This window comes from Equus caballus, chromosome 5 (assembly GCF_041296265.1).
Source record: "Equus caballus isolate H_3958 breed thoroughbred chromosome 5, TB-T2T, whole genome shotgun sequence".
NCBI classification, from domain to species: domain Eukaryota; kingdom Metazoa; phylum Chordata; class Mammalia; order Perissodactyla; family Equidae; genus Equus; species Equus caballus.
In genome coordinates, this window is record NC_091688.1 from 57,954,692 (window position 1) to 57,970,126 (window position 15,435).

The 15,435-nt window shown below is 47.1% G+C and overlaps 1 protein-coding gene across 3 annotated transcripts in view; it reads right to left on the reverse strand.

Annotated features, from left to right (window-relative positions):
• Window positions 1–7,141: 7,141 nt before the first annotated feature.
• Window positions 7,142–15,435, reverse strand: part of ATP1A1 (ATPase Na+/K+ transporting subunit alpha 1) — a 30,211-nt gene continuing 21,917 nt past the window's right edge. For 2 of the 3 annotated variants that reach the window (XM_023640223.2, XM_023640224.2), the window contains exons 14-23: window positions 14,731–14,867; window positions 13,744–13,894; window positions 12,972–13,140; window positions 12,673–12,827; window positions 12,172–12,295; window positions 10,720–10,865; window positions 10,474–10,604; window positions 10,109–10,210; window positions 8,040–8,131; window positions 7,142–7,496 (exon numbers count right to left, since the gene is read on the reverse strand). In XM_023640223.2, the coding sequence (XP_023495991.1) occupies window positions 7,468–7,496; window positions 8,040–8,131; window positions 10,109–10,210; window positions 10,474–10,604; window positions 10,720–10,865; window positions 12,172–12,295; window positions 12,673–12,827; window positions 12,972–13,140; window positions 13,744–13,894; window positions 14,731–14,867 (1,236 nt within the window). In that variant the 3' untranslated portion in view covers window positions 7,142–7,467. The remainder of the gene's footprint in view (window positions 7,497–8,039; window positions 8,132–10,108; window positions 10,211–10,473; window positions 10,605–10,719; window positions 10,866–12,171; window positions 12,296–12,672; window positions 12,828–12,971; window positions 13,141–13,743; window positions 13,895–14,730; window positions 14,868–15,435) is intronic. The other variant, NM_001114532.2, reaches the window with a different exon arrangement.

Sequence of the window (15,435 nt, forward strand, 5' to 3'; positions counted from 1 at the left end):
AATTCTGTAGGACCCAAGAACACAAGCACCCATGACCACCAGGGCAAGGCAATCAAGAGGTGTCCCTTGGGCAGCAGTGCAAAAACCCAGGTGCCAGACACGTGTACAAGCTTCTTACTGGGAGACACTGGTGCTCTGGAGCATGGCAGAGGGCGAGCACAAGGAACGTGCCCACGCTCCGAGGAGTAGATATATATCTAATTAGAAGTCCTCTCCTCAGGCTGATGCTTTAATAAAGGCAAATAAGCCTCTTTTACATAAAGTCTCCGTGCCTTTCAGTTTGCTATAGCCATGTAGGTCTCATGGACACAAGCCCTGTTTCAAAGCCAGATGTTTTGAAGTTTTGTCTCTTCGGTGCAGGTCTTAAAAGTTAGGATGCCCGATGCGGGTTTCAAGACCTTTACTCCTCAGGGAGAAGCTCTGGTTTTTGAGCTCCCTCCCAATTGTGGGTCGCCATACTCGGGGTGGGGTTTATGGCGAGATGGGGTCTCAGCCTCTCCTACCTGCCTCGATGTGGGTTTTTTCTTGTTTGCCCAATGGAGTTGCTCAGTTAGTTTTTAGGCTTTTTTCAGAGGAAATTGTTCCATGTATAGCTGTAGATTCGGTGTATATGTGGAAGGAGGTGAGTTCAGAATCTTCCTATATCGCCATCTTGAACTGGAACCCATCTTTCTCTTTAGGGAGTATCAGCCACTGTGGTAAGTTTCAGCTTCTCTTTTTAAGGCACTGAGCTGAGCATGAGGGATAAAATGGAAAAGAACGGACAGGCTTCTGGACCTCATGGAATTTACAGGTTAGCAGGGAAAAATGGATACTAAATTAATAAAGGCGTACCTCAGAGATATTGCACGTTCAGTTCCAGACCACTGCAATAAAGTGAATATCAAAAACGGGAGTCACACAAATTTTTTTGTTTCCAAGTACATATAAAAATTATATTCACACTATGCTGTATAGTCTAGTAAAAGTGCAATAAGATTATGTCTAAAAAATGTACATCTTAATTTAAAAATGCTTCATTGCTAAAGAATGCTAACCATCATCAGAACCTTCAGTGAGTCATAATCTTTATGCTGGTGGAGGGTCTTACCTCTGTGTTGATGGCTGCTGACTAATCAGGGTGGTGGATGCCGGAAGGTTGGGGTGGCTGTGGCAATTTCTTAAAGTAAGAGAACAATGAAGTTTGCTGCATCGATTGACTCTTCCTTTCACAAATGATTTCTCTGTAGCATGTGATGCTGTTTGACAGCATTTTACCCACAGTATAACTCCTTTCAAAATTGACGTCAGTCCTCTCAAACCCTGCCGCTGCTTTATCAATGAAGTTAATGTGATAGTCTATGTCCTTTGTTGTCATTTAAACAATTTTCACAGCATCTTCACCAAGAGTAGATTCCATCTCAAGAAACCACTTTCTTTACTCATCCATAAGAAGCAACTCCTCATATCCGTTAAAATTTTATCATGAGATGCAGCAATTCAGGCGCATCTTCAGGCTTCACTTCCAATTCTAGTTCTCTTACTATTTCCACCACTTCTTCAGTTACGTCCTCCAATGAAGTCTTGAACCCCTCAAGGTCATCTCTGAGGGTTGGAATCAACTTCTTCTGAACTCCTGTAAATTTTATTATTTTGACCTCTTCCCATGAGTCACAAATGTTCCTAATGGCATCTAGAATGGTGAATCCCTTACAGAAGGTTTTCAATTTACTTTGCCCAGATCCATCAAAGGAATCACTATCTATGGCAGCTATAGCCTTATGAAATGTATTTCTTAAACAAGAAGACTTGAAAGTTGAAATTACTCCTTGATCCCTGGTCTGCACAATGGATGCTGTATTAGCAGGCATGAAAACAACATAAATCTCGTTATACATCTCCATCAGAGCTCTTGAGTGACTGGGTGCATTGTCAGTGAGCTGTCAATATTATCAATATTTGAAAAGGAATCTTTTTTTCTGAGCAGTAGGTCTCAACAGTGGGCTTAACATATTCACTAAATCATGTTGTAAACGATGTCTGTCACCCAGGCTTTGTTATTCCATTTATAGAGCACATGCAGAGTAGATTTAGCATAACTCTTGAAGGCCCTAGGATTTGGGGAATGGTAAATGAGCATTTGTTTCAACTTAAAGTCACCAATTGTATTAACCCCTAACAAGAGAGTTAGCCTGTCCTTTGTAGCTTTGAAGACAAGCATTGACTTCTCCTCTCTAGCTATGGAAGTCCCAGATGGCACCTTCTTCCAATATAAGGCTGTTTCATCTCCATTGAAAATCTGTGGTTTAGTGTGCCACCTTCATTAATCGTCTTAGCTAGACCTTCTGGATAACTTGCTTCAGCTTCTACATCAGCACTTGTTGCTTCACCTTGCACTTTTATCTTATGGAAGTGGCTTCTTTCCTTAAACCTCATGAGCCAACCTCTGCTGGCTTCAGACTTTTCTTCTGCAGCTTCCTCACCTCTCTCACCTTCACAGAATTGGAGAGTTAGGGCCTTGTTCTGGGTTAGGCTTTGGCTGAAGGGAATGTTGTGGCTGCTTTGATCTTCTGTCCAGACCACTAAAAATTTCTCCCTATCAGCAATAAGGCTGTTTCACTTTCTTATCATTCATGTGTTCACTGGAGTAGCACTTAATTTCCTTCAAGAACTTTTCCTTTGCATTCACAACTTGGCTAACTGTTTGGTGCAAGAGGCCTAGCTTTTGGCCTATCTTGGCTTTTGACTTGCCTTTCTCACTGGGCTTAATCATTTCTAGCTTTCGACTTAATGTGAGAGATGTATCACTCTTCCTTTTACTTGAACACTTAGAGGCCATTGTAGACATTACTTGGTCTAATTTCAATATTGTTGTGACTCAGGGAAAAGGGAGGCCCGAGGGGAGGGAGAGAGATGGGAAACGGCCAGTGGGTGGAACAGTCAGAACACACACAACACTTAAAGATTCAATTCGCCATCTTGTATGGGTGTGGTTCTTGGCACCCCAAGCGATTACAATAGTAACATCAAAGATCACTGATCACAGATCACCATAACAAATATAATAAGAAAAAAGTTTGAAATATTGTGAGAATTACCAAAATGTGACACAGACACGAAGTGGGGAAACGCTGTTGGAAAAATGGCGCCAATAGACTTGCTAGACGCAGAGTTGCCACAAATTTCCAATTTGTTAAAAATGCAATATCTGTAAAGCACAGCAACCTGAGGCATGCCTATAATTACATAATTGAGTAACAAATTAGTTAGAATTGTGAGTTCTGTGAAGAAGTAGAATACCAAGCAACTATCTAATAGGAGATTCCAACCTGTTGGGGGGTGGGGAGGATTTCTTGTGAAATCATTTGAGGCCCAGGACAGGGATTCAAAGTTCTGGAACCTAGACAGGTCCAAGGACTTGTGTCCCTCTCAGTGTCTTTGTGTCTCTTTGTAGATCTCCTCATCTTCTTTGCCTTCTCTCCGTCACTTGCCATGGTCTCCTGCTCCACTTCTTGACATCCTAATTCCATGCATGACCCATTCTTAATACTCTCTAATTTCCCACTTCAAAGTCTTGAGAGAGAGGGAGAGGCCATAACTCATAGATTACTGGCAAACCTGGGCATGGATTTCCTTTGGGTGAAATGTCAGCCCTGATCTAAAAAACAGGGATTCAAGGTGAGGGTGAAATGTTAAAAATGCAGCTACTTGGGCAGCAGAAAAATCTGGTAATGAGCAATCATTCATTCAACAAGTGCTGATCGTGCCAGATGTTGGAGAGGGTACAGCCTGGTCCATGTGCTCAGGAACTTATAGTCTACCAGGGAACACACTAAGCAGGTGTAAGTGCTACAGTAAAGTGTGCAAAAACGTCGGCCCACTGAGCCTTTCCCAAGGAGGAAAGGCCTAAATGTATCCAAAAAGGTGAGTCAATTAGCCAGGAGAATGAGGGTTGGGCCAAGGTGGGTGGATTGGAAGGGAGATGCCAAGGGGACTTACAGGATGGCAAGGAAGCAGCGTGTAGCACATTAGGGATTTCCCAGGAATTTGGCTGAGCAGAGATACGTTTATGTGCTGGGGTCCAAAGTGAAGACAGGAATGGTGGAGAGGCAGCAAATGGAGCTTGGAGGATGGGGTAGACCGATGGTCCCAGATTTTGACATGCATTGGAATCATCTGGATTCTTTATTAAAACAGATTGCTGAGTCCCACCACTAGAGTTTCTGATTCAGTCTGTCTGAATTAGGATGTGCATTTCTAATAAGTTCAGGTGATGCTGGTGTAGAGACAACAGTTTGAGAACCACTGGAGTAGAGGAAGGCAGAAAGGAGACTGACCCCGAGGCTGTTGAAGCTGTCCAGACGAGAAGGGCAGTGGCAGTGGAGAAAAGGATTTATTGAGCACCAGCCACTGTGCTAATCCCTTTATATATAATCTCACTTAATCCCTTTAACAACTCTGAAACATCATCCTTATTCTAGAGTAAATGAAGCACAAAGAGGCTAAATTCTGTGCCCAGGGTGAGTCAGTAAGTGACTGTGTCTAGGCTAAGACACAAAGCCTGTGTTTGCAGCCACCACACTGGAATCAACAGTGACTGGTGATTGACTGGGTGGTGGTGGGGGCCACAGCAAGGTAAGGGAGGCAGAAGTCTCCCATGACTTGCAGGTTTCTGACTTGGGCAACAGGATGACAATGTCATTGCCTAGAGCATGTTCATCTTGAGAGACCTCAAACTCTGTTTTGTCAGTGCAGTTAAGACTAGTGTGCTGTGCTTTTTCTGAACAAATACAGATGTCTGAGACAACAGGATTTATGGGTCTGGGGCTCAGGAGACAGGACCAGACTGAAGAGTTGGAAAGCATCACGTAGGTGATGTTGTGAAACCCCAGGAAGACTATGAAGCAGGCAGAGGGAAGAGGGTGGGGACCTCCCTGAGGAAACTAACAGCTAAGGAGCAGATGAAGAGGCTGAAAGCTAAGGTGTGGACAGCGATGACGACAGAGAGACAAGGTGTCTGGTTTCAGAAAGTGTGTGATGGAGGCAGAGGTGCTGCAGAGGCCAAGGAAGGACTGGGAAGAGCCCACTGGGTTTACGAATGAGGGTCAGTGGCGACTTCCACAAGGCCAATTGCAGTGGACGGGTGTCACTGGGAGGCAGAAGGGGAGGTGGAGAGATGATTGGGAGGTGAGCAAGTAGAGGGAAGAAGTGATGGTTACTCTTCTTATAAGCTTGTCCGTGAAAGGAGGGAGAGAGCTAGAGATAGAGGTAAGGACATTGAAAATCACTGGCGAGGACTCGGGTATTGAGGGGCGTGTGGTTAAAAGTGTCAGGAGGGCGTTACAGAGGGTAGTTGAGACGCTTCAGATGCAGGTTTGTGGGGGTAGACAGGAGCTGGGGTCAGGATTTGGGAGCTGTTTCTGTTACTGTTCTGATTTCTAGCTACTGCTGACAGGGCTCAAGTGCGAGTTTAGGTGTGAAGAGGTAAAAACGGAGCCAGTCACCCACTCTTGATTTCAGAAAGCTTGGGAAGAGCCGGCTCGTTAAAACTAGCTTTGGTACCAGCTTTACCCATCACCTATCTGTTTTTTCTAGATCACATTTGACTATAAAACTCTTTATTCAAAAAGGGACCATCAGATAAACAAGGGCAGGAATGTCCTGGTAGAAAGGGGCTCCGAGGGACCCTTGGCCCCGCTCCTCCCTCCGCCCTCACTCTGGGGTGTTCCTGAAGTCTAAGGCCACTGAGCGCTCTGAGAAGCCCTGGCTAGGAAGCTATCTGGGGTCACCTCGAGAGTCTGTAGTCTCGGGCTGCTTCAAATTCTTTTAAGTCAGGGAATACCCATGGTGTGTATTCACTGGTCAACTCTCCAGGGCAGCCAGGAAACAGACACACAGGGAATAGGGGAGGGGACAGCAAACCTCTGACAAGGGTGTGGCAGTCCAAGCACACAAGGACCCAATAACCACTTGTCCCACAGCCCTCTAATCCTGAGGGCTTTGTTAGTTCTTTGGCTTCATCCTGGTTTCCTTATGTTGGCCTGAACAAATGGCTCTTTAAAGACGACTTGCCTACAAGCGTAGAGATCTCCAGGAGGAAGGTGCCCAAGAAAGGAGGGAAGAACTGGTGGGTTAGACTCAGAAGTCACACTACCCAGCCCTCTCAGTTCCTCCAGCTGGAGAGGCTCCGGGACAATGACCCTGCTGGTACGTGGAATTACCAATTCCCTCCACCTCCCATGTGCATGGCTTGAAGTGAGTGGCACTCGAGAGACGTGAGCAATGAATTAAGATTTTCAGAGAAAAAAATACTTGAAGCCAATCTATGCTCCTCTGGCAGGTCATGGTCACTGTTTGGTGCCAGAGGTAAGGATGCCTTGCTGTATCTGCTTGAAACAAGGACAGCCTGAAGTACAGGTAGTTAACAGTACTCAGGCCAACTACTGAGCGATGGTGCTGAGGGGCCTTTTACACTAACTCTCTGACAGCAGGTGTTCTCAGACTTGACCTTGAGTAAGCAGATCTTCACCTTTTTTCTTAAGCACCTTCTGGCACATAGCCACTTTCTGCAATAGGGACATGTTATGTGGACGGGAAGCACCTCCTGATGGGCAGGCATTCCCCGAGTGTGTGGACGGAGGTTTCTGCCTCTCAGACAAACCCTGGTGTAGACACACTTGAAGCTGTTGTGGTGGTGATCTGAGAGACAGGCAGGGCTGCGGGGCCGCCACTAGGACACGGAAACAAGGGCCTGCTCTGCAGTTTATTATACTCTGTGGGTCTGAAAGGCCTTCACATGACGTGTTTTTCTGTCAGGAAGCAGACATTAAGGCAGCACATGGAGTGACAGCCATCCCACCTGAAGGAGCCTCACAGGAAAAGGGTCAGGTAAGCTTATCTACTCAGAATAAGAGGATGGGCAAGAAGGTTCCTCTTAATCAGTGGGTCTCAAACTTGAATCAGAATCACCTGGAGAGCTTATTAAACCAGACTGTTTGTTAGCTTTGGTTCAGTGGGCCTGGGTTTGCCGTGCTAACAAGTTCCCTGGTGGTGCTGATGAAGCTGCTAGTCCAAGGACTTGCACACGGGGAGCCAGAGCTCCAGATCCCTCACACAACACACAGACATCTGGACCACAGAAGTGATGAAGACATGAGGCAAATTCCATTATAATAGCCATCTTTATTTGTAAAAATCCAGATATAAAATGTATTCTTTCAGTCTTTCCGAGTTATCCTTTTTACAAAAACAAAAAGGCACATAAAAACCTTCCCCGCTGTCATTCCCACAGATGGATGTTTTTCAGGCAGCCCTCCCCCCTCCCCCCCCATATAGCTACATGCTTCATTCCGGGACGTCTGGCTTCCCCCACATGCTTCGGTGCCTTCCTACCAGGGTAGAGTTCCGAGTTCCGGGACTGAAGTACACAGAGGGGGGTGGGTGAGGGGTGCAGGGTGGAGCGATGCTCCGCGGCGTGCAGGATGGCGTCTAGTAGTAGGTCTCCTTCTCCACCCAGCCTGCGGCAGCAAACACACAGACGCTGCAGTGAGCCCACGCGCCAGCCAACAGAGAGGCTGCAGTGAGCCCACGCGCCAGCCAACAGAGAGGCTGCAGTGAGCCCACGCGCCAGCCAACAGAGAGGCTGCAGTGAGCCCACACGCCAGCCAAGAGGGGAAAGAACTGACCTGGGGATAACAGACAAAGCCAATGGGGGGTGGGGGGATCCCAAATTCAATATGGGACTCTCGATTGTATTTATTTAAATGCTTTTAGGAAGAAGGTGTTAACTGGAAAGATGGTTTAGATTTCCAACCAAGTTTCCACTGTATCATATTTGGTTTGTATTTTAGAGTCTAAAAGATGACTGGTTCTGAAGCCTGGACTGAGAACGTGGTTCTGAGGATGGGACTGGAACTGTAGTCAGTGTCCCGCGGGCTGGTGTGCGGGCCTTGGCCCATCAGGAGCCTGTGAGGGAGCCGGGACACTTCAAAGGAAAGATCAGAAAAGCCCACACAACTGCAGCCCCTCCCCCTCCCCCAAGCTAAAATGCCTGTAATTACCGCCAGGGCGTCGCCTGATGATGAGTTTTCTGACTTCGTCATACACGAAGATGAGAAGAGAGTACGGGAAGGCACAGAACCACCAGGTAGGCCTGGAAAAAGCAGCAGGTACCAATTTACACATGAACACATGCCAATGCCTTAAGCACAGCCTGCTGCTCTGTGTGCCTAGGGCCCAGAGAGACAGGAGAAACCAGGCTGCAGTCTTCATAAAGGAGGCCCCTGCCCATCTTCAGCTTGGTTTGTTTCTAAGTTTGGTTTGTAGGGTGAGTTGAGTAGATTTTCTGTTCACCATCTCAGTGACTGGGCATTTTAAGTGTTTAACAAGCTCGAATGTATTTCTCTGATATGCTGGCATTTGAAGATAAAGAACTGCCAGTGTGGGTCAAAACCAATTTATCTATCCCCTAAATTTGGTCTCTGATGATGGAATTGGGACAGTCAGCTGTCTGCTCTGAGTCCTAGATGTGGGAAATGAAAACAGCTGAGCCCTAAGAGAGATCAGAGGCCTTTGGGAGCTCACGGGCTGCTGCACAGTCCCCAGCCTGGAGACAGGTGCCCTGGGCAGCCTCTGTGGGAGGGCTAAGCTTTCCTGACGACCAGCTCGTGCAGTAAACATGTGAGGAAGGTGGTCCCAGGGCAGAGCTCTGGCGGTCTCCTCCACCTCTTCCTGACCTGCATGTCCTCCACAGCAGCTAAGAGAAGACCCTGTTTGATTCAGGCACCCGAGCAAACCACCTTCCAAATTGAAGAAACAAGTCCTCTAGTCACAGCGAGCTGTTCTGAGGCACTACACTATTTTAGCGTGACTGTCCATTTCTAAAAGAAAGCTCTGTGATCCTCCTGGCCTCCTCTTGATAAACACTGGCCCAAGATGACAAAATTCAACTTGGACATGGCTGGCTGCTGTTGTACGCCAGCTCTGTGCAGGGTGCTGGAGATAGAAAGGCAACGATACTGTGGCCCAGGCCTTTATATTCTAGTGGGGAGCAGAAATGACCTAATACGCAATGCCAAAGAAGGGTGCAATTGCACATGTCCAGGAGGGTGAGATCACATGGGGACAAGCTCCGAGGAAGTCAGCCCTGAAGGATTTTCAGGGTTAATAAGGGGGGGGGGACACAGCCTTAAGCAAATACATAGGCAGAGAATATTGAATTCACCTAACATAAGCTTGGATAGGTACAAGATAAGGCCAGAAAAACAGGGTGGGGCAATAATGAGAGAGAGCCTAGACACTAGGCTAGCCTGCACCACAGATGACGTCTGCACACACCCAGCAGGAAGTCAATGAAGTCAATGGGGTTTGGTTACTTTAGGGCTGAGATCAGCAAAAGGAGAGGAGATGGCAACAGGCTAGCTGAGTCTAGATGGGTCTGAGCAAGGATGGGGAGGCTGACGTTTTAAATCAGAAGCTTGTATTGTACAGGTCCCACATTCTGTGGCTTAGCATACTTTAATCAGTTAGCAGACAGCACCAAACACACTGTTTCAAAATGCTACTGGCGTTTGCGGTAAACCCTGTATGTGAAAATTCAGGTTTCTGAGAAGTGCAAGGTCATTCACTGTGCTCAAGTCCAGTCTGGTTCTGATCAGACTAGGGGTAAGCTTCCTCTGATCAACTGTAAGGTAAAAGGGACCTCAGATCTGCTTCTCCAAACTTCCTCTGAGAGCAGAGGATTCAGAGACCCACAAGGGGCTTGCGATGGGATGCACAGTGACAGGGTAAGCAAACCAAGATTTGAACCTGGGCCCCCAAACTCCAGGAGACCCCTGGTTGGCCTCTAAAGACAACTGGACTGTGGCTGTGGGGGACCTGAGTGCTCAGCAGTGAGCCAGCGGGGAAGCCCAATTACCAGAGCCTGTCTGGGGCCAAATCCTAAGCAGTGGCCGTGGTCAACAAGTCTCCCGACTTGCTAGTCTGATTTACTGATGAATCAGGCCTTCCTGATTTTCCAATCCATAGGAAGTCTTGTACATGCCACCCAAAAGTTCTGAAAAGGACGGCTACTCACAAGAGGAAAAGCCACGCTAACTATTTTTTTGGAGCTGGAAGAGGATGGACTTACTTGAGGGGATACATCCTCAGGGCCACACCCATTCCAGGGCAGTAGGAAAGGAAGGCAGCAAGGGCCGTCTCTTCGAAGAGGCCAAATATTAGGATCTTGTTCCTAAAGTCAAGGAGGAAAAAAGCTTAAAAAACACAAATAGAAATTTACCTTCTAATGCTGTGTGTTAAACGGCAGATCAATGTTTCTATGTACTAGTTGTACTTAGGAACTTGAAAACTGCATTTGGCTTCCTAAATCTGCTCCAAAAACTAGAGATTCCAGAAACTTTGGCACATGTGCCAGCTGCTGGGCTTTCTGTGAAGGGTTTAGAAATCCCAGACCCCTTCTTTGAGCCAGGAACCTTGACTGTCCTCTCTACTCACTTCATCCCCTGCTGGAAGACTGAGTTCCTCCTGGTCTTGCAGATGACCAAGTCGGCCCACTGTACCACCACGATACTGACGAAGAATGCTGTGTGGCAGGTGAACTCCACGATTTTCCTCTGTTCGTAAGTCTGAAACGCAAAAGGCAAAATGATGGGCCTGGCTCTTTGCCCACGTGGCCAGTGGCTGTGTGGTCACCGTCCTCAGGGGCCTGAGGAGCTCCAGCACTGTCAGGCCCTCACTCACCCACTGCTGCCCGTAGCTGTCCTCCACGTCGTTGACCCAGCGGTCATCCCAGTCCACGCGGAGTCCCAGCAGGTGAATTGGGAGGAAGCCATTCTCAGCCAGAATCACAAAGTAGGTGAAGAAGCCCCCTAGGGCCTGGATCATACCTAAGAAGTTAGAAAAGTAACTTTAATGCTAGAACCTGGTACAAGGGCATCTCCACACACTGCATCTGATCACTGGAGCAGGCCTGGGAGGTACTTGAGGGAAGTCTTTCTCACTGGTTGATGAAGGCACCGGAGAGTTGCCCGTCACTCACAGGCCATGACTGGCGGGATGGAGGAACCAGGGGTACACTCCTCGCCCAGCACCCTCTCCACTTTTTGAGTCACTTTTTAGAGCTTAAAGAAGACAGACAGACCTTACTCTTAAACACCCACCTCTATTACTTGATCATCTGCCTCTATCAGGGCTTGACCTTTAGGGGGAAAAAATCCACTTCCTATTTTTTAATCTCTGAAAAATTATGACTTTTCCCCCATCTCTCAATTTTTACACATTGCCTCTTTGCCAGCCACTGTGGAAATTGTGAATGTGGTACTTTCTGACACAACCCTCCTCCTCCCACACTATTGGGACCCTTTCCCCCTGGCATCCAATCCAACCACATTACCCTAAATTCCTCAGGGCAGGATTTCATCCTATGCTCTGAACCTAGTCTTCCTTCACAAAATTAGGTCTACCTGGCTATCAGCCAGTTCCTCTGTTGTCAGCAACTGTCCAATCCATCTTTGCCATGTTTCCATAATGTACTCATCTGTTCCCCTTTACCAAAGTTCCCAGCAATGCAACCCATTAATCCAGAAGAAGAAGTTGTTCATGGCGGCTTCACCAGGTTCTCCCGAAGGAGACTACGCAGATGATTTAGGATCAAAGGGCATTTTCCTTGCCCCCCACCTGGACCATCTGTTAGCTGGTCATGCTCCACCGGCGGAGCAGAAACCAAGCACTGGTGGTGGGGAGAGTGGGGGTGCAGGGCCACCGCTACCAGCCAAACCTTTGAACTCGTGTAATTTCTTCAAAGCCTAACTCTCTATCCAAATTAGTGACAGACACTGTGTATCCCCAGGAAAAGCTGCCTTTGAGTCAACATGCGCTGTTCCCTAGAACTGTGCCTGGCATTCTGGGAGGCCCAGCGAGGAGGAGGATCCTCAGTTCTCAGGCAGAGTTGAGCCCAGTCACAAGATGCTTGGTGTAAAGAACTGCAGTTTCCACAAAGAAGTAACTGGGCTGACAGCAAAAGATGTCTTCTCACACAGAAGAGAATCTAGAAACTTCCTGTAGTCTCACCCTATGTTGCGGCTCATCACCCTAGATTTGAAGTCTCAGAAATCAACCTATCTAAGGCAGACACCACCGCTCCAGATACTGTAAGCGTGCCAGCTGCCTACTCGACGCCATGTGGCAGCTCACCAATTTGTCCGTAGGCCATGCTGATCAGCCGCTCATTCACAAGTTTGTCCGTCTGGGGGTTTCTGGGCTGTCTCTTCATGATGTCGCTCTCAGCTTGCTCATAAGCCAGGGAGATGGCGGGGACCTGGGGGGTAGGGGCGAGAAGGGATTTAAAGTCACCAAATACCAGAAAGCCGACACTGTGACCCTCCCGTTATAAAGTTCTTGGCCTCTCTTTTAAAAATGTTTTTCATACCATGAGCTAATATTACAGGTCCCATGGGAAAAACAACACAACAAAATTACACAAAGGCAAGACTCCTATCTGATAAACAGGTGTTGACGGGTGCCTTGAAGAATAACAACATTGATTCGTTGATGCTGAGGCTGCAAGACACGCTGGATATAGCTACTGCGAATTTCTTTCCCTACTGACAAGCATGTGGACCCCAGGAGCACAGCAGCGAGCACTAATGCCACACCTTAACACCACAGTGTGTGGAAGCTGCGACATTCACTTACCATGTCTGTGCCCAAGTCAATGCAGAGGATGGTGACAGTCCCCAGGGGCAGTGGAATGTTTGCAATAATAAATATCAGGAAGGGGGTGATCTCTGGAATGTTACTGGTCAGGGTGTAGGCAATGGATTTCTTCAAGTTATCGAAGATCAGACGACCTAGGAAGGCAAAATATTTTTATGGTATAACGTAGAGATAAGCAGACTAGAAACTGCAGATATGCAGGAAGTGTCCAGAAATGGATACTGATTGGCGGACTCAGGACGAGTGTTTGGGAAACACTTTAAATGTAGTGCTCTCACCTTCCTCTACTCCAGTCACAATTGAGGCAAAGTTGTCGTCCAAAAGAATCATGTCAGCAGCTTGTTTAGACACGTCTGAGCCAGCTATCCCCATAGCAACCCCAATGTCCGCCTTCTTCAAAGCTGGAGAGTCATTGACACCATCGCCAGTTACAGCCACAATGGCACCCTACCACAAAATGAATGGAGAGGGTTCGTAAGAATCATGTCGTCTAGAGATGGAAGTAAGCAAGGGGCATGCCTGCACTCGCCTCTCCTCCTTACAGACACTGCTCCCTTCCCACAGACTTTATGGAGTCTCAGAATCATCTTAGCCAAGAACCCACAGAGCTGCCACCCAACAGCATGGCGGCACGAATACAATTCTGAGGAGGCTTCACCTCTGCTTAACAAGGGCTACTCAAAGTCATGACTTTGATGAGTGGAGCCCTGGAAAACCTCATTCCTTAATGCACAGCCCCAGGTCTTTTCAAGGAAGGGGATGGGAGTCTCCTGGCCCTTCCCATCTCCAATGTAGGCATTAGGAGTCTGCACTGCTAATCCAGGCAGGTGCTGAGGCTCAGGCTCTGGGCCACAGCAAAGACTTGAAAAGTGTCTGTCTCTACTAAACCGTTATCAAGTCACCGTTCTCTCTACGCCTGGAGCTTCTTAATGGCACGGTTACCCTGAGTCTGAGAAAAGCTGGGTCGTGTTTCCACCACCGTTGCTTTGTTTTTCATTTTTACTGGCACTGCAATCACTGAGGTCAGCAGCGCCTGAGAGGGCCACTGACCTGCCTCTGGCAGCCTTCCACGATGATAAGCTTCTGCTGAGGGGAGGTCCTGGCAAACACAATCTCAGTGTGGTGCCTCAAGATGTCATCCAGCTGCTCAGGGGTCATGTCCTTCAGATCACTCCCATGAACCACGCAGGCCTTGGCATCTCTAGGATGAGGACAGAAAAGAAAGGTCACCTGTACCATCACCAGCATGATGCTCATCACCAAGTAGGGAGGTTGTGACACTATGCAGAACACTTCATAAACAACACAAAGTCGGGGGGCAGTCCCCCCACCATGTAAAGCTATTATCTGTGCAGTATTTTACTGGTTACCAAGCATTTTCATATATTATTATCCCAGTCAAGACCAGCAACAATCTGAGGCAAGCCTGTCTGTCACCTTCCTTTCCTCGTCTTTATAAAAGGCACATTGAAATAACAGGACCAAGTTTTAGACAGTGGCAGACCTGATAAAAGACCAAACCCTCCACTACCCCAAAGTAGGTTGAAGGGGCCCTAAATCCTAACAAAACATTAAAAACAAAACTAATTTGTCTCCGTTATCTATTTTACTTTGTTAACAAAATTTTCCTTTTCTGGCCTGAAAAGCGCCTTCCCCATTTTGTTTTCTTAGCGTGGACCTGGAAATTGACAAGCTGCTGGGTAGTACAGCTCCGTGGTTAACAGCATGAAGCTGGAAGCTGGACTGTGTGTGTATGACATGACTCAGCTTCAGCTTCTGTGCTCTGCAATGTGGGAACAATACCCACCTTACTAGGATCATGTCAAGTGTTTAGAACAGTAAGCACCAATCTCAGCGTTAGTTATTATGACTTGATCTTCCTGAAGAGCAAACAAGGTTTCTTTCTGGAACAGGAGGGGCACTCCCTATTCAAAGCAAGCCTAGATAAAGCAAACCATTTCAGAGCCAAGCTGAAGATTTCCAGCTACCACCATCCGCACCTTCAAGGCTGACGGTGCTTCGAGCTTCCTGCCTTACCTGGGGTTCACCTGGCTCACTGGGATGTTGAGGCGGGCAGCAATGTCCTCTACGGTCTCATTGCCTTCTGAGATGATGCCCACACCTTTGGCAATGGCTTTGGCTGTGATAGGATGGTCTCCAGTGACCATGATGACCTGCAACAAGAAACAAGACAATTTAGTGAATGCAGCTGCCAAGCAAATGACCTTAAAAAGGCTTACTGGTAGGCAAGAATACATATTAAGGATGATTCAGCTTGAAATATCAAAAGGAATGCAAATATAAAACAATAAACATTAGCCAAAAATATAAACGTGTTCACAGAAGGAAAACACAAAGCCAACATCCAGATTTCACCTTGGTGCATGATCACAGAGGATACGCAATATCGATTTTTCCTTCTACATAGTCATACAAAAATATTCAGATTTACTAAAACCAGCAAAAAATGATAAAAATCGGATGCTGTGGGACTATAAGATAAAAATGCCACATATTGCTGGTTGGCATCCTCAAATTGGCCCAATTTGAGGAGAGCGCAACACGTAACAAGAATTCAAAACTGTTCCTACTCTTTTTGACCCAATGATTACATTTAGAAGAATATGTTTAGAGGAATATAATCAAATATAATCCAAGTGATGGGGGAATAATTTTCAGAGCTTTTCAGGGCTGTATTGCTCATGAGAATGAAAAAGAAACAAACACCCAGCAACAAGGAAG